Source organism: Vanessa tameamea, chromosome 5 (assembly GCF_037043105.1).
Source record: "Vanessa tameamea isolate UH-Manoa-2023 chromosome 5, ilVanTame1 primary haplotype, whole genome shotgun sequence".
Classification (NCBI taxonomy): Eukaryota; Metazoa; Arthropoda; class Insecta; order Lepidoptera; family Nymphalidae; genus Vanessa; species Vanessa tameamea.
Window position 1 is genome coordinate 2,538,472 of NC_087313.1, and position 23,713 is coordinate 2,562,184.

General features: G+C 30.5%; 4 protein-coding genes across 5 annotated transcripts in view; 3 read left to right on the forward strand and 1 right to left on the reverse strand.

Annotated features, from left to right (window-relative positions):
• The first annotated feature begins 187 nt into the window (after positions 1-187).
• LOC113392323 (DCN1-like protein 1) lies at positions 188-2,883 on the forward strand. Its single transcript, XM_026628691.2, has 3 exons — positions 188-330; positions 471-1,070; positions 1,296-2,883. Exons 1-3 carry the CDS (start codon positions 328-330, stop codon positions 1,488-1,490), a joined length of 798 nt encoding a protein of 265 aa, XP_026484476.1. The 5' UTR covers positions 188-327; the 3' UTR covers positions 1,491-2,883.
• A 523-nt stretch (positions 2,884-3,406) lies between these two features.
• On the forward strand, positions 3,407-7,119 carry LOC113392800 (NADH dehydrogenase [ubiquinone] 1 alpha subcomplex subunit 2). The gene is made up of 3 exons (XM_026629391.2): positions 3,407-3,593; positions 3,893-3,999; positions 6,969-7,119. The coding sequence occupies exons 1-3, from the start codon at positions 3,514-3,516 to the stop codon at positions 7,049-7,051; spliced, it is 270 nt and encodes an 89-aa protein (XP_026485176.1). The 5' UTR covers positions 3,407-3,513; the 3' UTR covers positions 7,052-7,119.
• A 798-nt stretch (positions 7,120-7,917) lies between these two features.
• On the reverse strand, positions 7,918-10,899 carry LOC113392799 (probable pseudouridine-5'-phosphatase). The gene is made up of 4 exons (XM_026629390.2): positions 10,603-10,899; positions 9,988-10,206; positions 8,831-9,063; positions 7,918-8,374 (listed from the first exon to the last, which is right to left on the reverse strand). The coding sequence occupies exons 1-4, from the start codon at positions 10,715-10,717 to the stop codon at positions 8,198-8,200; spliced, it is 744 nt and encodes a 247-aa protein (XP_026485175.2). The 5' UTR covers positions 10,718-10,899; the 3' UTR covers positions 7,918-8,197.
• A 395-nt stretch (positions 10,900-11,294) lies between these two features.
• LOC113392798 (uncharacterized) overlaps positions 11,295-23,713 on the forward strand; it is a 71,782-nt gene continuing 59,363 nt past the window's right edge. For both annotated transcript variants that reach the window (XM_026629389.2, XM_064220776.1), the window contains exon 1: positions 11,295-11,701. In XM_026629389.2, the coding sequence (XP_026485174.2) occupies positions 11,482-11,701 (220 nt within the window). In that variant the 5' untranslated portion in view covers positions 11,295-11,481. The remainder of the gene's footprint in view (positions 11,702-23,713) is intronic.

Below are 23,713 nucleotides of genomic sequence, written 5' to 3' on the forward strand. Positions count from 1 at the left end.
AAATGTCAATGTAATTTAATATTAGGCTGCTGTCAAATAGGATTTCTGATTTTATATTATCCAGAAATTTTAAAGAACAAATAAACAAATAAAAAAATATATTAATATATTTTTTACACATACTGGCATCATTGAATTTATAAGATTACATCATCACATTAAATACCCGGAACTGAAATTCATAAATTGTATGCTTAATAAAACACGACTGAACACGTAAAAGTAAAAAATTGTCTTTGACTGTTGCTTTTCATTTTTAGTTCCGATGTCGAAACAATAGTGAATATAGTGAAAGTCATTATATTAAATAACAAACAAATCCTCAAAATGGTTAGTATTAGCCTTGTTGTGACACATAAACAAAATTAACTATCCACTTTTGAATATGTTACAGTTTTATTAGCGAACCTAAATATATTTGACAGTTCAGCAAAAACTAAGGTTATGACTTTACTGCGTTTTCTTTTCAGAATAAATTAAAATCATCACAGAGAGATAAAGTGAAGAAGTTCGTAGCGTTTACGCAAACTACTGAAAGTACTGCTATATTCTGTCTCTCGCAGAATGACTGGAAACTTGACTTGGCGAGCGACAACTATTTTCAGAACCCTGATGCGTATTACAAAGACCCTGTCAAAGCATCAGTAGATAGAAAAAAAGTAGAACAACTATTTAACAAATATAGAGATCAACAGGAGAACGACAAAATAACTGTTGATGGTGTTATGAAATTTTTAGAAGATTTAAATTTAAGTCCTGAATCAATATTAGTTCTTATAATAGCGTGGAAATGTAAAGCGGCCGTACAGTGTGAATTTACTAAAGAGGAGTTCATGACAGGCTTCATAGAGTTGGGTGTTGACAGCATAGATAAGTTAAAAGCAAAACTGCCTACATTAGAATCTGAGATAAAAGACCCTAATAAATTCAAAGACTTTTACCAATTTACCTTTAATTATGCTAAAAACCCTGGGCAGAAAGGCTTAGAACTCGATATGGCTGTAGCATATTGGAATATTGTGCTCCGGGGGAGATTTAAGTTCCTCGATGCCTGGTGTAAATTTCTTACGGTATGTTATTCTTGTTTAAATAACAAATTTAACTTCCTATAGGGAAGATCAGTGAATGCTTACTTTCACAAAATTTCACATTACCACCAATAACAATAATAAAAGATTTTCTTAAAAAAAACTACAATTATTTATTATTAAATTTAAACCATGTCAATTGTAAGTATAAATGTTATTCAATATTACTAATAATATAAAATAAAATTACCACTAATTGTGTTTCAGGAGCATCATAAAAGATCTATACCAAAAGATACATGGAACCTTCTTTTAGATTTTGCAACACAAATTGATGATGGCATGAGCAATTATGATGCCGAAGGTGCCTGGCCCGTACTCATAGATGACTTTGTAGAATGGTGTCAAAAGCAGGGACTAACAGCAGATGGAGTTAAATCCTTAGAGCCAGCGTCTGGCTAGCTGAAGCTTTACAGCTGCCCACAGTACGAAGCGAGAGTACACGATATGTGTATAGAATCAGAAAGACAAGATCAAAGCTTCTTAGAAGAATTGGGGTCATTTGTAATACTGCTACTGTCTCGCTTCGTCCTGTACAGTCTGGAGCTGTGTACAGTAGAGTGGATAGCAATTGTTATCATATTTGATTTGTGCAGCTGACTAAATCAGCAAGTGACTTTGTCGACAATGAATGGTGGTTTGTATTTATTTTGAGGGTTGAATAGAAGTGTGGACACTAAGAACATTCAGACAATTTAGTTAGTAACAGCTAGTACTCGACTGTATAAAGCTCTGAACTCTTCGTCCGTTAGAGTAATATCAATTAGAACTCCTGTTTCCTAAATACTATTGAGAATAGGACCTAGTATGTTGTGAGTTTAAATTTTTCATTGAATTAAGTAGGAGAGCAAATTAATGATTCATTTAAAAAAAAATATTTTAAATCAGATTGAATACTTGCATTATTGCATACTAATCTGTGAGGTTTTAAATTAAGATGTAAATATGTATATACAAATTAATGATATTACTTTTTTTATAATATTAAAACTTAGATCTTTCACAATTTTTTTTATTGTTGCTAACTTAGAAAAATTTCGATTTCTTCTACTTGATCAAGTCTTCAATTGTCAATTTTACATACATATTCAAAAAATATTTGAAAACTTATTCCAAATATATAAAATGAAATTTAAGTAAACACAAATTCTCAGTATTGATTATAAGAACAAGTTCAATTTTGTTAATGATTAATTTTAAATTAATAATGCCCAACACTAATGTTTTGCTTTTGAGTTGAATTGGACAATGTGTCTAGTAATGATGTTATCAATTGAAAATATTTATTCAACTATCTACTACTAAATGGTAAGATATAATTTATTCACTGATTGCAAAATTATTTACAGAATTTAAATTTAAACTGATAAATGTTGAGTTAATTCCAAAGTTACAATTGTGTAAAAAAATTTTATGTAAATTTATTTATTACACTCTGGCTACCTTTAAATGATATCATTTAGTGATTGTTAATAAGACTTGAAATAGTTATTACCCCAAATAAATGTTATGTTTTTCTTAAAACTTGATCATATTCTAATATTTACTTATATAAAAGTAGATTGAGTGCATTTTCATTAGCTATGTTTGTCAATGATCTGTTAATATTTAAAGAAACAAACTGTTGATTTTTTTAATAATTTAAAACATTTTATCAATAGATTTTCTAATGTTTCTAGGAGAAATTGTTGCTTCTGTAATATTGAATCATAAAAAATATTTGGTACTTAGATTGAATGTACAAAAAAGGAAATTGATGTATCAAGTATTAAACTACAATAAATTGTTAAATAAATTGTGTGTTTTAAATATTAATAAACGTGAAGAAACGCCGGCGATAACAATTATTGCTGTATTTGTAAAAAGTCATATATTTATAAAACAACAGCATTCCTTATCTATTATTATATCATGTTATTGACTCCCAATTAAATCTTATGTATGGACATATCGTATAGGAAAACTAACATCTGATCTGGAAATAATTAGGGAAATTATTTCTCTGAAGGTACAATACGTGAATACATACAAATTTGCAAGAAAACAATCTTAAGTTGCGTAAATAAATGAACTGATGCAAATGAGAAAAACAAAACATTATTTTTCCTCTATTTGCTTAACAGAATAAAAATTGTATAAATTACATAATAATATTGAATATTATTTAATTATTATTATTTCCAAAAACTAAATCATATGATATATTTTGGGAATTATTGCAATTCAAAAACTTGCTTATTCTACAAATAATATACGAATAATTATATTACTTAATAAGTAAACGAGATGCAAATAAAAAACTTAAAAAGAAAAGTCAATGTCAAAGTCAAAACTGCTGTCAATATCTTTGAAATACATTGGTGAATTTCAACTCGAAAATTTTCTTTTTCTCGTCAAGTGCTTTAAAGAAGAATAGTTACAAAAAATGTCTGTACGTTTAGGAGGTGCTCTCAAAGAGCTGAGAATTCACTTATGTCAAACAAGTAAGCAATCAGCTGGTGTGAGGTATGTTTGATTACATAAACATTTGACTAACCTATTCGATATTGAAAATTAAAAAAACTAACACCCAACAATTTACTCCTTTTTTAAATTTAATATAATAAAACATTTTTACGAATAAAATAAGTTTTACTATCATACTTTTAGAGCTATATGTACATTAAAGTTTAATTAAATTTAATATTGTAATCACTTATATTTTTACTTTCTTTATTTAGAAATTTTATTTACGATAAGACTGTTCTATTTTTGAATAATTTGCAATTCTGTCATAATGTTATTTTTTTTGTTTCAAATTTCAGAGAGTTCATTCAAAAGAACTATGTGAACATCAAGAAGGAGAACCCTAACTTTCCAATCTTGATTCGTGAGTGTAGTGGAATTCAGCCCAGGGTTTGGGCTCGCTATGGTAGGCAAAATTGATTTTTATTTTGAAATTCTCATTCACGATCAACATCATCAAAATATTTCCCTATGATTCCGCCTAGTGCGTGCATGCTTATATTCTTTTGAAAATTGAATATTATATATACCTAATTATTTTAATAGTGCAAATGATCTTGATCAACTGATAAAATGATACATTAATAGATTTGTGATTCAAAGGTGTAAGCTAAGTAATGATAGTATTTACAGACAGAGGACGCGAGTTATGTGAGTCTCTTTGTGATCTGAGCAGTGGCCAAGTATTGGAAATTATAAAAAAACTGAATAGGTCATAATTCTCTTCACTTATTCATGTACAACATATTTGCAGTTATCTTGTAGTATCATATATTAAAAAGTATAATTGATATCAGTATTATCATTATAATATAATTAAATACATACAGTAGCTTGAGAAATATTATTGTACATAAAAATACATTAAAACAACAGCAACATAATTTTGTATATGTTTACTTAATTTGATTATATATAAGGCTATACATAGAAATTAGTATAAATTAGTATGGTTGGGAATTATATTTTAACGGTCTTATTCATAATGAAACACTTATCGAAGGTATAAACCTATATTAGTTAAAACGTCATTTAAGCCTATCAAACGTTCGATAAAAATCTTTATTCATAATCGTTCGATAAACCTCCGATAACTATAATGCCGTTATTGTACATAATATTGCCATTCGGTAAAAAAATGGTAAAATGTGAATGGTAGAAAATAGTTTCAACGAGTTTTTAATCTGTGGACAGATACGAATTTAAAAAAAAATGCATCTTTTGTCAAACATTGCATCTTTCACTACGTATACGTAATATTTATAATTAAAAATGAGTAAAATTAATACCAACAAAAGACAGAGAAGTGAAAATTGGGTAGAAGAAGATAAGGTTAGTGTAACAGTTTTATTATATTTGCAAGTCTACAATTTTGCACTGTAATTTTCACGCATGCATTTGTAACATTTACTGTTTTTGCTTCTTAAGATTATTTTAAAAGATCTGGTGAAGGAGAGAGTTCGTGCTATCGAAAATAAGAACACCAACACGAACTCTAATGCACTGAAAGTGCATGTTACATCCCTCCACTTCTTCAAAATTAAATGATATGGTAAGTGTAATTCACAAATGTTTATTATGGATGTAGTAGTGGAATCAATTGATTTAGTCATATTTGTTTTAGAATGAGTTTGGAAAAGAAAACAAAACAATTTATGTTATTGTATAAGTTTAATAAAATCAAAATCAATAAAATATTTTATTCAAGTAAGCTTGTACAAGTATTTTTTAAATGTGATTTTACAAACTATATTAATTAAAGCTACCACCGGTTCGGAATGTAGATTCAACTGAGAAGAACCGGCAAGAAACTCAGTAGTTACTCTTTTTCAACATTTTAAAATACAAAGTTATTATATATAATATATCCTCCCTGCAACCAACAAAAATCAACATCCTGCAAATCAACAAGTATTAATGTACACAAATTATTATTTATTAAAACATTTACATATTTTCAGATAAGTATTAATGTAGATAATGCAGAGGCACCACTTCCGCCAATGCCTTCAAGCTCACCAGTATTGGATCCACCATCTCCAAACTCTCTGGGTTCAAAACCTTGCTTGTGAAATGGAATGCAGGAGGGAACTGCACAAAATACAAATTGAAAATGAAAAAATTAAAACAGATAATTTAAAGTTAGAGGCAGAATTATTAAAAAACAAAATAGAATATTATAAAAAAAAAATGGGCAATTAAATTTTTAAATATAAATCTTATTTTGTTTTTTTTAAGCATTTACCTGCAAGCGAGGAGAAGTTTATTCATCGAAGTGCCTTGAATATAAGCTTGCAAGATTGCAGCATTTCTACCTCGCCTATGGTTCGAGTCCATGTTACTGGGCTGTATTGCCAAATTTCATTGGCATGCCATGGAGCAGGCATTGAAAGCGCTGTTTCCATACACCAAAACAACGTTCTACAACATTTCTTGTTGCAATATGTGCCTCATTATAATTTTGTTCAGCATGGTTATGTGGATTTAATATCGGAGTAAACAAATATGGCTCTAGTATGTATCCAGAGTCACCTAGCAATCTTCCTTTAAACTCCCCTGCTTCAAAGCGTTCTCTAAGGACGGATTCGTTAAATATCCGTGCATCATGAGTGCTTCCTCGCCACCTTGCAACTATGTCTCTGATGCGCAGACTAGCATCACAGGTCACCTACAACAATCCTGACTTTAGATTTTATAACATAAAAGAAAAACTTCCAACATTAATAACATAATAAACATGAATAATGAAAAGGATGAACATTATGTATAAGTTCGCATACCTCACGACGTCCCCAACATCTTATTGCCAATACTTGCAACTCTGGTGAGGTTCCACAACCTTTAGCGCTCAGCTTCAAGTCTTCCCGGACTAAATTTATAATAAAAGTAGCCGTTTTTTTTGAAAACCGATATCGTTTCCGGAATTCTTCATCGTCCAAAGAAAATGGATTCCCTCTTGACCGATACACTTTTCTGCGCCGATTAATGACATCATTTCCAACGACCGCAATACTTTCCAGGGCTTGTAATGCTTGCATATTTAGGAAAATACGTAAAATTTATTTTAACAAAAATTGCGATGTCAGATATGTATTAGAAATCAAATGTCATTGCAAACGTCAGCTAATCAAAGTCGGCCATGTTTCTTGCTAATATACGTTTATCGAAGGTTTATAGTAGGGTCTTAGCTTGTATAAATCAAAGACACTTTATCGGAGGTTTATCGAACGTTTTAGTGTTATCGAACGATTATGAATAACACTTTTTGACAATCTACTTTTAGCGATGTTTTAAACCTCCGATAACTTATTATGAATAAGACCGTATGTCTTTAAACTATTCCTTTAATATAAATTTAAAACTTATTTTTTTCAGATAAAGGTGTTGAAAGCAGTACTCCATTAACAAATTTAGGTGCCAATGATGTCCTATCTGCTATTAAGCAACTCATTAAATAAATATTTAAAATTATGTTATTCATTAGTTACAGTATATTTTGATTTTAATTAAAATACCATTAAATAAATTATTGCTTTTATTGTTAATACTACAATGTACAAAACAAGTTGGGGCTTAAACTATCACATAGTGGTACAAACAGCCTACCATTGTATAAACTATACATACAAGACATTGTAATTATAATACCATATTAAAGAAAAAGAAATAATTTATTGAGTTTTGTACTTAAAATCGACTATTTTATGTCTAATTCAACAGACATCTATGAGGTATTAGCAAGATTTTTTAGTAATAATCCTACAGTCATAATATAAAAAATATTGCTTCCAAAGTGTTTTAATTTACGTGCATGTAGAATAAAAAACAAATATAAAAAATAGATTCTATTTCTCTAACTAATTTGAGTACAGTCAGTATTTGTGTATATTTCAATAATTGTATCTCAGAGCATATGAAGTGATATGATATTTCAGGATTGCTTGGAAAAATTTATAATTTTATAAAATTGCTAATGCTAGTCATACTCCTGCAGCCTACAAATGTTTCTTAATTGCCAAATAAAGGCAACTAAAATTCTTGTTTAGATTAAATTTGAAATTAGCTGCCAACCTTTTAATCCTGACCAAATATTCTGGTTTGTATACAAAGATTACCCATATATATATAAAAAACAATATCCAAAATGGCTGATTATCTATCAATGCACAGCGAAACTATAATATAGAGAGGCTTGATATTTCGAGTGCTTTTTCTCACAAGAGAAAGATTGTTGTGACCCAATTTTATAACGTTTCTTGTTTCGTCAAGACAAATATAGTAATAGATATTACCTTTTCAAGCCATGTTGGGTAACTGTAGTCCTTACATGAATAAAAGACTAGATACCTTTTCATCAACACTCATTTGCCTCGACTACCACTAGTATCTTTGGCATAAAGTTGTCTTATAAGTGACCAGAATAAAAGGCTGTGTATGACTATACTAATCACTACCATGTACCATTACACAAAATCAAAAAAAACCCTATTTTTCTTTCATTTTGTACATAAAAATCATAATACTAAGCACTCATCTAAATTCTACTTGATAAATTAAAAATTGGATTCAGTTCTATTTCTTTGTTCCTACACAAATCAATAGTGTCACTGGAAAGCTGGTAATCCAAAGATTTCTGGTTGGAATTTGGCAAGCGTTGGTAGTACTATAGTGGCGTGAGTGGTGAGTCTCTTGTCCAAGTGAGGATCTGGTACCATAACCACTTGCATACCCGCGGACACGCCAGCTGTCACGCCGTGTGGAGAATCTTCGAATACCAAACACTGAAAACAAAAGTTTGAAATATAGATGTGGTTATTAAGAAATATTTTGCAATTCTTTAAAAATTGTATAAATATTTTTGCTTGTGAGTTTTATTTATCTGTTGGTAACATCATTTCTATTTCTACTTTAAATCAACTAATTGAGCAGAAATTTGCATACATTTATAGGACTACTATTTCAATGAAAATATAATATTTAAAACTAAGTCTTAAAACTTAGGTTTCATCGTATAATTCTCATAAAATATCACCCAAAACTTTGAAATGTGGTACTGTTGCCCCCAAAATATGCTCTGAGTTGTAATACTACCGGTATTACAACTCCAAGCACATTTTGTACACTTGTCATACTGCTGTATAACTAAAATACACTGGCATTATCTTAAGTTAAAACTATTGGATATGATGAATGGTTTTAAGCCTCATACAGACCATTGACCAAAATTGGTTACCAACCTTTTCAGGTTTAGGTTTGTCAGGGAACCTAGCTGCTGCCACCAAAAATATATCTGGATGCGGTTTTCCAAACTTAACTTCCTTGTCTGTACTACCCATAACCATGTGATGGAAATAGCTGAAGAGTTCCTTGTATTTAGCTACTTTTGTTTCGACGGATCGTGCACTAGACGATGTTGCGAGTGCGAACGGTACTTTCGTTTGATGGAGATGACGTATCAATCTCTCCGCTCCTGTGAAAATATTTGTCAAGTTGATCAATCATCATCAACACACTATTCACATTTTTTTACATATACACTTTTCACATTTTTCACATTTTGCCATTTGCCAAATCATATATATAATAATATTTGACATAAAAGGGCGTAAACTTTACATTGCCATAAATATAACACACACAGAGCACAGTTCAATTTGTTTAATTTACACATTTTTTCAATTAAATTTATAATTTAGTTTTTTCTTAATTTTGTTTTCAATTTTATATTGCATCAATAAATAATCTTTTACACAGTATTTACTCAACAATTTATTTTATTTCCACAACATGCAAGATTTATTCTGTAATGATAAGATAACTTATCAAAAGTTTATTTTATGATCCTAAAAATATTTCAAAATACTTATGTCTAATGCCTGCCCACAAATTACCTTAAAATGAATGTAAAGATTATTAATATGTATAAATATTTTGGTAAGTTTTATTAATATGTGTGCATATAATATGTTTGAATTATTTATTCTAGCCCGGGAAATTCAAATAGTTTAATTCTCTGGGCCATCATAACTTTAAAATGGTACTTTAAGCATTATTGTTTAAACATTACATTGTTTGAATATTATTTTCAAGTAAAAAAAAGTCTTAATCATATGATTAGTTATAAAAACTGTATTTTTACCTTCTATTATTAATTAAAATAAATATATTTCTTCCCTTATCATGTAGAAAGTTAAGGGGCGAGCTCTATATGACTAATGATCTAGTTTGAGAGATCTAGTTTAAGAATATGATATATTAATTATCATTTGTTAAGCAGTAATTTTGGTGTAATTGTAGAAATAAAGCTCATTATTACTAGAAGATTTTATTTTATTCCATACAGATAAAAGTGTTATACTTACCCTGCATACACATTAAAAAAATATATACTAACCATCCAATAATGGACTTCCAGCAAGCATAGTATCACCCAACTCTAATAACTGATCACGAAATTCCTTAGGTGTTATGGGAAGATTTAAATCTTTACATAGAATCTCTGACAATCTCTGTTCTGTACCACCAAGAACTTTCATCATTAATTCCTCCGTGTAATTATGACCATATTTGGCACAGATCTGTGTAATCATTTTTTTGTAGACCTGCTCGGTGTCTGAAAAATGAATAATTTCATATTTATTTTTATATTATAATTTAATGTAAGCATTATTTTTTTTATATTATCTATGTATCTATACTAGTTGTTTCTAATTATTTAAGCTAATCTTATGATTATAATAAATGCAAAAATTGAAATGGGAAGTCTGAAGTGCGTCTGTCCTGACCTCTCCCTCCTCATACGCGGGCTGAAACTAGTCACATTTGTAGCATTATGTAGATAAAAAGTAGAAAAAAAAATGTTTACTTCACCTATTAATATATAAATTGTAATCAATAAAACAATATAACAATAGTGTGTGCATTTCGTAACGATATAACCCCGATTGTATTGTGTATAAACATTGACAGTCTAAAAGGTCGAACGTAAAACTTTGTTATGCAAACTTACCTAAAAGAAGACCGTCCATATCGAAGATGCAATGGGTAACCTTCTTCACATTTTTGGTGGAATAGCATTGTTTTCTGATAGTATTCGAGACAGCTTTTAACAAATAGACCCTCATAATGAGGCCGGTTAAAAATGTTATATAAAGTTTGTTAATATAAAATATAGATAGGTATATAAAATAATAAAGTAGATATTAACGACTATTATTTTTTATAAAAAAGAAATCTTTATTTTTTTTATTTTTAACTTAATTTTATAAGGTTTAATAAAATATAATAATCACACTAGTTTGGATGAACTATCAGTAAGCGCTGAAATTGTCGAATTAAAAATTACATCGTGCTGAGTACTGACTGACATTTAACATTTTATTATGAATTCAAATGGACATTTTACTATGAATGAACTATGAAATCTATAGACATCTCTTTTGAATTCATGTAACATCAGATTTTAAGAGCGAGACGACAGCAGAGTGTCATCTAACTGCTTAACTGTGTTAAATGGTTATACCATTTCGTTTACTGCAAAAGTGCATAACTCTAATTTTTAATATTTTCGTAACATTTATTTATTAATATAAAACTTATAAAATTTTGATAATTAACTTTCTGAATCTTTCATTCATCAGGAATACAATTTTATTGAAGATGGCAACTGTAGACAGGATGGAGTATACCCGCTTTCAGCGCACTTCAGCCGGCGCAGTCTTGCTGCGATCGTCATGGATCGCAGTTGAATCATCGTGAGCCGTTTATATGGCGTATAAACTGTCCAAAGTTTCAATTAGTAACATTTTAATTTCACGTTTATTTATAAAAAGCTTAGTGGATTAAGTTAACCTTTATTAACATTTAATTTTATAACTTTATCGCGAACATGGCTGTGAACGTGTGTTTTTGTGTAAAACTGTCGCCTAACAAAAAATCGATTTTTGGATTGAGAATGAAGAGCCAAATATTGTATTTGGTATTGTTTACCGGTTTCTTGGCGGCTGTTTCTGCTGCTGACACAGAAGTATCTTGTGCAAATGTGAAAAGTATATTTGAAAAGAAAGGAATGTTGTCGATGGTTGATATACAAGAACAACCGAATTCAGGTAAGAATCACGCGCTCACTTTACACCTAAATATGATAATGATAAATGATAAAATATATCATTTACACGTTTGTAAATTTTTTTTATAAACTTTTATCAATTTTACAATTAGTTTTCATTTAGTTGAATGTTTTAGATTTAAGATAGATGCGATAAGAAGTTATTAATATAAAATAATTTACGTTCCAATTAACAACTAAAACCACCCTTAAATTGTGTACTAAAATAACAAAGTTACCTCCAGTTTAAAATGAACATTTATTAAAAAAGGCAAACTTTAAATTTTGTATATTGTTAAATTAAGCGATTTTTGGATTTGAACGAAAGTAAAACGACTAGAATACACATTTAACAAAAGGTAGTTAAAGGGCTGGTAGCTATTGTTAAAAAAACTTTGAAGACCCCCGCCGATAAGGAAGCGCTACATTTTACCTGTTCGAGAAACAAGTTAAGACAAGAAATCTTTTAATTCTTTTAAACGGAGCTTTTAATAATCCCACGAATTTAGTAGAGATAATAAAGGATAAAGTTCTAAAACCTTTACAGACCTAATCGTATCGCTTACAAATAATTTTATAACTCTTAGTTATTACTAATACACCCTTTAAAATTATATATATAGATAATAAACAAAATGTAACTTAACTAAAAAAACTGTATTTTGTTTATAATAAAAATAAACAAGGTTCGATTTTAATAGAAGATGTAGGCGTAAATTATAGTGGGCGGCGTTGTGCAATATGTGTTGCGACATAAACAGAAACCTAATGTTTCTGCGAACCAAATATAAGCTTTGAGATCCATCATGAACATGACCTCAGCATATTCTATTTAATACAGCAGAGAGTTGAATATCCAACAAAATATTGTACTCGGTGTCAGAAAGCATTCATAAAGCTAAAAACATGGTCAATAAACAGGTATTGTGAGCGTAGGCGAGCTTCTTGTACGAAATACTCAGATTTTAGACACGCTTTTCAGGCATCTGTAGAAATTTACGATAATTCTATAATTTTGAAATATGATCATTTTAATCTTAAAATGAAAATCTGTCGATCATAAATTTATGCATGAAACTGTATATTTAATAGAGCAATGTAAACCGTGCAATTTGATTTAAGTCTATTGAGATACAAATGAAGTAATAATTTACAAAGGAATTACGTTAAAAAATAAACAAACTTATTTATATTTAGAAGATTACTTATATTGGATACAACTGAAAAGACAGTATTAATACTTATCTGAAAAGGAGGAAAAATTGATTTTGTTAACGTGAAATCCTCTACTCTTAGGATACTGTTAAATTTAATGATATGATCTTATTTCAACCAGGGTACTTTATACGCGACAAAAGCTTTGAAGTCGTACAACGTCAGCCTATCCCTTTATGTAAACTAATACATTATATCTACCGAGCTACGCCTATGGCGTATAATATCAATTTCCATTTAATAACCCTTATTTTATTTTTTTTTCAATTTAATATTTGTTTATAATCGATTAGAAGATTATTGATCAATAGTTCAAAGAAATGCAAGTTTTTAATTATACAAGCCACTTATGCAATTTATACGCAAATATACTTGTATTTACCTGTCGCCATTCGTAATTAACGAAGGTCGATATCTCGTCGATACCAGTTCATTCTGCAAAGATAACCCACTGTTTAAGATCGAAGTAGATGCCACGTTTCCAAATAAGGCAATAACGTCTGATAGTTCTGGCACCGTCGTGGCGCGTTGTATCAAGCTTGAGTACTTTGCATACTTTTGCTCATTTAGCATGCAATACTCGATTGCCGGTGCTTCTAACGGGTGACTTGTCGCGCCAACTACCGGCATTTGTGTGTGTGAGCAATGTTCTGGCCAACAATTCAATATATTTTGCAAGTCTCTTAATTTGAATGGAAGAGTCGTTAGACCACCGGAAAAGGATCTAATGACTCACTGATTTGATTTAAATTCATGACGGCACTAAGTACGTCAACCAATAAGTAGTTTTATATTATAATATTCCTATTAGTTATATTAAAATAACATAAAATGCCTTTAATCATCAGTCTTCAAAATGGACGTTATATTGTTCTAAAATTTACCTGGTTTTATTATTATTAACAAAAGATTTGTTTTTTTTTTCATTTATTATAAGAAAACAAGAATTCACATTAGTATTCAATACAAAACTTTGATTTAAGCGTCTCGAAAAAAAAACCTCATTATACATTAACAATCTATAAGCATTCAATTTGCATTCCGGATGCTAAAGTTAAAGTTCATAAACAAAAATTCTTCTTATAGTTTACTATTATTATTAAAGTGTAAATTAATTACATGCTGACAATAAAACAATGTTTTATCGTTGGATACGCCCATATAATTTTAAATACACTACCATTTTTGGTAGTGAAATCGTGTCTCAAGATTCCTTGTGAAATTTATATTTGACTACCTAGATATATGTACTTAAGTTATTCACGTCTCGATAGTTATAAGGATGATTCGTTATCATTAGGTGTGTATCCTGTTTAGATACTTTCTAAACTAACCTATCTATCATGTCTGTCACAGGAATAACATTTCAAAGATAACGTACGTCCACTTTGGGTAAGCAGTCTGGATTAAAAATAATCAAAAATTTTACTTATCAATTCATGAAAACATTTTATTTTAACACCTTTCTGAATGTTTCACAGGTACCTTTTTAAAAAAAAAAACTTAATTGATAATTATTTTTTTTAATTTTAGACTTATACACATTTGTTTCAGAACTGTAACTTAGAAGTTATAGAACAGGTTAAGGTACTGTAAAGGAAGCTATAACAATTTCTACTAATTTCACTCCAATTTATTTACTAGAATACAGGATCGTACTCTCATACCACAAATAATTGGTATGTCATACAAATTCTGTAGTGGGAGAACTGGTTGACAAGCCGACAAAACGTTCGGTAAACATTCGATAGTTCGATGACCCGCAATCATTGATTAGTTACCAAGTGATTACTAATTTATCACTTAACATCCTACCGGAAAAGCAGGGTTTGTAATGCATTCAGTTATACAAAGTTTCGCTTCCTTGGAAAATTTGAAAGTCTTCCGTCGAATCAGTGAATGATTTTTTTAAGGCGTTGCATATGTACGAAGTTTTACATTTTTTTTGTAGACAATTTTTATTCGTAAAGGAAAAGAATATTGTAAGAATATTGTTTAGAATGGAATGTTCGCACAAATTAGCAAATACCTGCGTCAATATGAAATGCTATTATTAGGGTATACAAGCTATTATTCTGCTTTTCTCATGAACCCTTTCAATCAAGTTATCTGAATGGAACTTCATCAGTGACAGGCTTCATCGGCCCCTTTGTGCCGTACCCCCGTAACCTCTTATTTTGTAATTAGACTATTGAATATCTCGGGAAACAGGATGCCGAATACGAAGACGAGTGATTTTTTTGTGCTGGCAACAATTCAGCTTAACATCACTTGTCATTTTAAATTAAAAATATGTGCATACTACTACGTATTATTTTGAACTCTATTTTGTGACTACGTAGGTAATTTAACTAAAGCTGGGCTTAATTTTTTTTATATAGATAAGACTAGATCGCAACGACGTTAGCCGTCATCGTTATATGTATTAAGTCTAATGCATTGAAAATAAATTCTACACAACGCATCAATCTTATGGGTACATACGTTTAAAATATTATTGATCGTTAACATCGGCTAGTATCCAGGCGAGGTCGACTCTGACGCAAACCTTCATGCACGAAATTGTTTTGTCAACGTTCCACGTGGTTTATAATTCACAACTACACATATCCTGTGGCTTCAAGGGAAATATAAAAATAGTGTTTTCACGTCATCTATAATTGAAATAGTTGTTTTGAATTGTGATTGTAGTAATCTTCTTTAACACTTCCAATCGTTAGTAAAAAGTAATAAGTCAAATTGCTTTCCTTTTAATGCTATATTTAAGTTAATGTTTAGTGTTTATTGAAGAGAGATAAATACCGTATTTATCATATTTTTTTAAATAAACTAATACCAAGACCGTTTAGATAATTTTATGATTAATTAGGATAATAAACTTCACAATATATTAACTCAACTCGGCACTACATTTTTTCTATACTGCAGACGGCATAACTTTGTACAATTTAAATAATTCAACGCGTTTTATAAAAACAAATTTAAAAAAATGTTGTGTTTCGTTCGTCTTTATAAGCACTAGATTATAGAATAGTAAAGGATCCAGGTGTAGCAGTTGAATTACAACGATTAAAAATCTCTGATTAATCGCGAGGACCAGCTCGACGGACATACCTCGGCGTGCAGGTGGCAACCTGTCCGGAGACCGGTCTAGACGGTAAAAACAACCTCTTTTGTCCATACCGCCTTCCATTTATGCAAACTTGCTAATGCATTATTAAGATGTTAAGATAATTAAAAATATTTAAGTGCTAATTGGTAAGAATATACTAATTCCAATATACTAATTAGAATATTAATTTATCGAATCTTTATATTAATTATAAAAAGAGGGCAAATACTTACTATACCCAGAAATCATTACGACGTTATAAAAAAATAAATAAGCGAATATTTTTGCGACAGGCACGTTTCTCAAAAATTACATTAACGATGCACTCAAATTCAGCTTTGAAATTTTACTGTATAAATACTTTGTTCTAATGGTCTTAAATCAAAATAACATTTATTGAAATTGTATTCATTGAAGAAACGACTATGTAAGGAGTCAATGTCCTGTACAAATATATCGATTACATTGTAATAACTCAATAACTATTCATTCTCATTCGTGCAACGATATTGATTAAACAATATATTAGCATTCTGTGAATGTGTCACCGAACGTCAAGCTATAATCAAAGACTTCCAGGGGTACATTTCAACAAATAGATTATTTTACGTAAAAATACATAAGTAACAAAAAACATTCTTCATATTTATTAATACCGGTCAATGTATAATAAACCAAGAACAATCTTAAAATAAAACGAATAATCAGAAAATAATTACTGTTTCTTATTTTATGAGAAAATCATAAGAATATTTTTTTTTATTCATAGCTAATTAGCTAGCTAATTTAAATAAATTATTTGTTTAAAATGTGTTATTTAATAACAGATAAAAGCTTATCTTTTTAACAAAGCTTTACATATTATATTACGGCATAATATCGAATTTCTTGAAAATCACAAAAAAAACGTTATTTAGAAGTAATGACGCGTTTTTTTTTTAAGGATGCAAAAGACGACTAATTGTCCACCTTGGGGTGGATCTGTAACTGGCTAATCTGTGACCTATGACCATAGATAATATTAAATAATGAAATGTCGAAGATTTATATTAAGAGTTAAATGTTTGAGGTTTTGGTTTTCATTTCTCATTTTTTTTTGGTGATTTGAAAAAATACTAAGGTGGGAATCTTTGATTAGCAAATATGATAGTCAGATAAAATGTTGTGATCAAGCAGACAGCTAGCCAGGGGTCGAGGGCGAGTTATGACGTGGCGAAAACAAAACGAGTTCGAATCGATTCTGTGCATTCCATCGCTTCACGGATTCTTTAGTAAGAATGCGAGCCCGCGAGCTCGTAATGATTATAATCTCGATTTACTGCTCGATTCGTCATCGTCTGATTTAGTTAATGGAATAGGCAACAATCGTGTGAATCGACTGTCGTGACTTACATCTTTGACGCGATCGTCACTAACTTGTTCTACACCTTGTTTTTATTTGTTATACTATTTTGAATTTTAAACGTTTGTTCAGTAAACATCGATTCAATAGAAATAGTACAGATTAATTTCAAAATAATCTTACACATTGTGTTTAATAATCGAGTATTTCAAGTATTTTATTTTATATAATTTTGGCAAGGATTTAAAGTTTTTTAGATTATGTTAAGTTAATTACAAGTATTAGCCGACATTTTTGACGACATTGTTTAACATATAGCACAAGTACCCAGCTTAGTCAAACCATCCAGTAAGCCAGAGGTAGTTTTAAATTAATCTTAGAAATTACGATTTCGGAATATGGATTCCACCGAGAAGAATCGGAAAATATCATGTTTGTATCAATCGTAATTATTGTCTTGGAAGTTAAAGATTGGGGTGATATTTGATTTTCGATTGGCGAATTGTAATTAGGTCTCGATATTAAGAGGGTAGCCCGTTACGGCGGTATAATAAAAAGTAGACATTTTGGTGAGTCCTGGAGTCAGGACGCGGTCGCATGGGAGTGGAATGCGGTCCGGCGGGCGAGGCGGAGGGCAGTAAAGCCCGTTTTCATTATAACAAAGCGGCAGACGGTAACCGAATGCTTGTTCAGTTCGAATTGCATTGTCTTTATGAAAATCGTGTACGTTACATGAATTCGGCTAAGTGTTAAGTTCTATTAAAATTAACAACATTTTAAAAAAAATATGGATATTTTTTTTAACGATGAAGAAAATTTAGACATACTGTAACTCACCAATAAAAAAAAAACACTTACGAGTCGTAATATTAATTTACGAAAAAAAACTTTATTCAATCGTATTTAGGTACTGTTTTTAATTTTTGTCATATAAAACTAGTCTTTTTATTCTTTTTTTTTAACAATTTGCCAGTATGAAGACTTTAAATTTGCTTACAATTTAATAAATATATAAATAAAATAAAAAGAAGATAAAAACTATTCGATTAAATTTGTAGAAAACATCTTTGTTCTCGAAAATATTTAAGGATGTTGAAATGGTGAAATGTAAACGGTCACTAAGAGCCGGATTATAAAGTACAAACTGCGACTGAGCGGTGCGCCCCGTAATTATTATGCCGCGAGAGCCGGACGATCACCTCGCCGGGCCATAACGCCACCGCGCATTGCTTTAATGACTGTTGCGAATCGCATGAAAATGTTTACTATCACGCCTGTTTGCATTTGTTCAATTTTATACGCCACGAGCTGCATTACCGCATCTTGGTATGACTTTGGACATAGCGATATATATCCTTAACTTATTCCTTTATTATTATTATATCTTTTCATCTATTTTATATCTTTTCATCTATTTCATTTCTTGGAATAAATCAGTTATGTATATTAAATCGGGAGAAAAGCGATCAATTCAAGTTTATTAATTCCAACCTATTGATATGTATATGATTATTACAGTGAGTTATTACGTTTTGAAAATTGTATCTCTTAACGATTATCGTCTCCACGGAAAAGGTCTTATGTCTAATATTTATAACAGAAAGCAGCACGTTGAAGAGTTATATTAAAATAATACAACATTCATAAGATTTATCGCAAAAGTTAAACAAGCATACACCGTTAATCTTTTGATGTATGGATGCCATATGGCAGTTGCAGTAATTGTCCTTCGTATTTTAAACTAAAATGATGTTTTAATGGTGACCACAGACAACGTAGGTGGTTTATTTCTTTAAAATGTACAATAGTAATTCTAAACAATACGTCGTTTTGTTTTCTCAAACGTTTCCGTTCAACGCATGTGAGATTCTATTTTCTAAAATACACACAGAGTAACAAAATAATGACATATAATATAATATTTTATCTGTGCCGCTAGAAAACTAGCAGTTTGAGATGTGGTAAGTGCTTATATTTTATATATGTATACTGGTTTTTTTTTGAATTGAAAGAAAATATATGGTTGATATTTTGTTATATTAATGACGTATTTTGGTCACATATCGTCAATTAGGGGTTAGCTGTGAAGTGAAGTCAGGCTAGTCGAAACAAACGCTAGTAGGGTGTCAAGAGATAGACATCACGCGGCGTTATGAATGAACGTGGACCCCCGGCGGTGCGCGCCCGTGGTGGGGGACAGTAGGAATTCCAAAAACTCGAGTGGGCGACTCGGACGTACAAAAAAGTCGTCGAACGGCACAAAGGACCAGAATCGACATCTCTCGCTTTTTATCACAAATTGATTTTACTAAAGCTGTAGTTTGTTACATTGTTATTAATTATCACAATACTAGAGATATATCCCTAAATATATATGTAAAATTCTGACATATGTATTTAGTGATATTACAGATTTAATGTTACCACGTGCAAAAATTAGAGATCTTCGACCTTTGCCTGTCTTGCGTTTACGAGTAGAAAGTGCAGTAAGTGAAGATTAAAATTTGCCGTTTTCAGAAATGAAGCATGATTTATTCTAGACGCAATAATACGCGACGTAAATATTTATAAATACAAATCAATAAATTGAACATCAATGAATCGATTACATTGCATGCGTTAGGAAGGCCAACAGCTGTATTTACTTCAGTGTGCATCGTGAATTGAGTAGTCAGTGCGTGCCAAATGTACGCCAAAAGTCTCTTTACATAAGGGTCTGAGGAGTACTCGATACACTGGTCTAGTTTGAGAATGTGTTTTGAAGTGTTGCAAAACTTTCTGCAAACGTTCAAGAATGTCGGCTACTCTTTGTTCTCGATTATTTCTATTTCTTTATACAAAACATTAAATTACAATTTTAGTTCAAACACAATCGGATCTGAAATAATTACTTACTTTATTTTCAAACAGTAAGAAATATTATTTCATGGCAAATAAATACATAAGTATTAAAACTCATCAATTCGAAGAGTACTGAGGCACAGACAGCAGCTCTTACCTACTCGTACCTTTATTATAATAACACCGAATTCGCGCACGAATTTATTCATTTGCATTATGCTAACAACCTCACGTTGTTTTCCTTGGTACGAAGCATGTGATAAATAATTAATACGTTTTTTTGGGGTCCGACCGACCAGTTCAACTCGGCTCGTAACCTTTTTCAGTAGTCCTGGGTACAGGATTTGAATCTTTTACTATGTTAATTGTGGTATGTGGTATTCGTGTTGATGACAAAAAGGGGCACTTAATGGACGACGTAAACGGTTGCGCTATGGTTTGTTAAAATAACATAATAATGAACCACTTATTTGGTTAACATGACAAAGACTGTGGTGGAATGCAGTTCATCTCGCCGGCGCTTGGCCGGCATGATTGAAAACCTTGGACCTCAATTCGATCTGGTTCCAGATCACGAACATTGAACCTCGCCTTTTATAAGTCGTTTAAAGTTCTCATTTATTTATACACCTGTCCATATAGGTACCTACTTACACTTAGTGTAAATATTCAGATAGAAATCCTTATCGTATTTCTATATTTGCTGTACTAATTAATGTGTTAGCATAACCAATTTTCGTTACATCGTCATAATATCTAATGCCCTTATTTATTATATTTACATTTCTTATGGAATGTAAAGGCTGTGTGTCACAATAAAATTGACGCTTTCTAAAATGTTTCTAAACCCAAGATATAATTTTATAAAGGATTTATAGTGCGACTGACTTAACAAGATCGTTGTTCTTGCAGTTAAAACAAAATATATACTAAAAAATACATACATTCAAAAAATACATATCTTATGCAGATCTTTGTATAACAGTTAATGAGCAGTTTCACTTTGTTGCCGTACCTGACTGCTAAGGGTCCTTTATACTGTCTCCGCACTGTTTGTCTTCACAAGACAAATATTTGCCGCGGTCGTACTGTTTTGTTTCCGGATCTCTGGCAAAGCATCCTAGTTGCGAGCGGTGTTTATTTATTTATTAATAGGCGCCCGACAAAGCCTCACAGAGACCCTTATTACCCTCGTTATAAGGTTCACATTTCTCAATTTTAAATTACATTGTGTATTTTTATGACCTGTATCATGTAGAGAATACGGTTCATTATTATAGGTAAAATCATGTTAATATTAAAAGTCAATTTGTATCAATTTTGCATCAAAGCGTCATTTTACACGTATAAAAAAAAATGAATAATTCCTAAACAATTACAAGCATTCAATGTACTTTGATTGATGTCATGATATGCACTAATTAAAAAACAATTAGTCGATTTCACATCGACATTTTTTTTTTTTTATATTGAGACAAAGGAACCGATTTGTTTACGTGCTAGACTTGTTTCTTTTCGCGACTTTACTTGAAATTATTAAACTTAGATAATACAGGTATGTTACAATAGCTTTGATATATATTTGACGATTAATATGCGTGTTAGTGTATGTGTAATGGTGTTATGTAAATATTCTATACATTGAATAAATTCTTATGTAGGTATAGCATTTTATTTGCGTTGTAAGATAGAACTTCAAAATATTATTTTCATAATAAATGATAAAAGTACAGTAAATATTTGAACAGGACACGTTAGTGACGTATTTAAGAACTATCAGACAATATGGTTGAATAAAAAATAATACAATATTGTATTAATAAAACCGAAATCTTTCGTATCCGAAACTCTCGTTTTGAGGTTTATTAACTTCTTAATCATAATCGTATAATTGTAAATCTCATGTGAACCCGTGTGATATGTAACACTAAAAATCGTGGTTAGGGACTAAGGGGCTGTAATAAAAGCCTACCTGCTCAATGTAGATGTTATCTCGCTCAGTCAAAAGCGCCGGCCGGCCGCCTCCGCAAGTATCCTATAAACAAACTATTTTAAACTTTACGGTGTATGTTTCAATGTTGATTTTCCACTGCAATTATTCGCAATGAAACTTATAACGGTGTGGAATTACGACACTTTTGTTAGATTGTAAGTTTTTTGTCGTCGCAATCTATTAGTCATAAATGGCGTTACTCGTGTAATGCAGTTTCGGATAACCGAGAACATGACTGACGATACACCGGTCAGCGTTTCGACCAATTCAAAAAAGGAATGTTAACTTTTTCCCCCGGATGTATGTAATGAAATATGTAAGAGATCTTTTAAAAAGAAAAAACTATCGAATTGTCTAAACGTTATTTTAGTTATATTCAAAAAATCATTTCAATGTGAAGCTACCACCCGTTCGAAATGAAGATTTTACCGACAAGCATCAGCGCAAACTTCGGCGTCAATCGTTTCATAAGTACATGTAATAATCATGTACTTACAACAAAATTAAATTTATAAATCTTGTCTGAAAAAAAAAAACTTAACACGCTTTTTTATAATTTATATATGTTATAGATTAATATGCCTCAAAAGTTTTGCAGATCACGAACGCAAAGCGGCTTATGCTCGATTAATCGAGCATAAATGGCGTTAACGCCATAAATAAAAATTTCAATCCATTCTGTTTTAAATTTTAATATAAATAATCTATATTCTTTAAGTTAAATTATATGCGGAGTTTTGTAATTATATTATATTTATCAAATGCTCCAATACCTTGCTCCAGGAAGGATGTATTGACTTTGCGGAGACGGAAACTTGGTGTAACAAGTTAGTATTGCCTCTCGTATATACAATTATTGTCATGGTTGCTATTTAACCATAACTATCTAGTAATTTTCCTAACCGCATATTATTCGAAGCTCATTCTATATACAAGGATAAATAATAATTCCACTGTAGCTTTGAATCTACATTAATTCCTACAGAAATATTTTCACCGAAACCGACAACAAAATCTAAAAGCAATACTTAAATATTTACAAAATCTTATCACTTAGTAAGTAGAAATGACCCCTAGATTGGTTATTGGAACAGCTTATAGTTGTCGAGTTGGTATTGCTTTAGATTTCAAAAATTGATTTTTTATACTGACTTATAGCCAATCGGCATTCAGAATTCAGATAAATACGGCCACATAATTAGTTACATGCATGTACTTAGTATTTAAATCCTCTGGAATTTGTAGGAGGTAATTTTTTTGGACACCAACACCTACGGAAATCGATTATCTAACATGAGACCAATTGAACTAACAGTTTTCTTTAAAGTCGTTTATAACATATTGAACAATTATTCCATTAGTGTTAATAATGCTAGTATCATAGCCAAAGCTAAGTTAAGATTTATTAATTTTTGTTCTATTTTGGAAATGTACATGTATTTAAAAAATAAAATACTGTGAATATTATGCTATTTTTTTAAATTTTTGTCTTTTCGAACTTTAAAGATTA

Coding starts and splice junctions, on each gene's coding strand:
- LOC113392323 (XM_026628691.2), top strand. Junction 1,071..1,295: donor CCTGGTGTAAATTTCTTACG/GTATGTTATTCT, acceptor ATTGTGTTTCAG/GAGCATCATAAAAGATCTAT.
- LOC113392800 (XM_026629391.2), top strand. CDS start 3,514: ATGTCTGTACGTTTAGGAGGTGCTCTCAAAGAGCTGAGAATTCACTTA. Junction 3,594..3,892: donor AAGCAATCAGCTGGTGTGAG/GTATGTTTGATT, acceptor TTCAAATTTCAG/AGAGTTCATTCAAAAGAACT. Junction 4,000..6,968: donor CAGGGTTTGGGCTCGCTATG/GTAGGCAAAATT, acceptor TATTTTTTTCAG/ATAAAGGTGTTGAAAGCAGT.
- LOC113392799 (XM_026629390.2), bottom strand. CDS start 10,717: ATGAGGGTCTATTTGTTAAAAGCTGTCTCGAATACTATCAGAAAACAA. Junction 10,207..10,602: donor TATGGACGGTCTTCTTTTAG/GTAAGTTTGCAT, acceptor TTCATTTTTCAG/ACACCGAGCAGGTCTACAAA. Junction 9,064..9,987: donor TGGAAGTCCATTATTGGATG/GTTAGTATATAT, acceptor ATATTTTCACAG/GAGCGGAGAGATTGATACGT.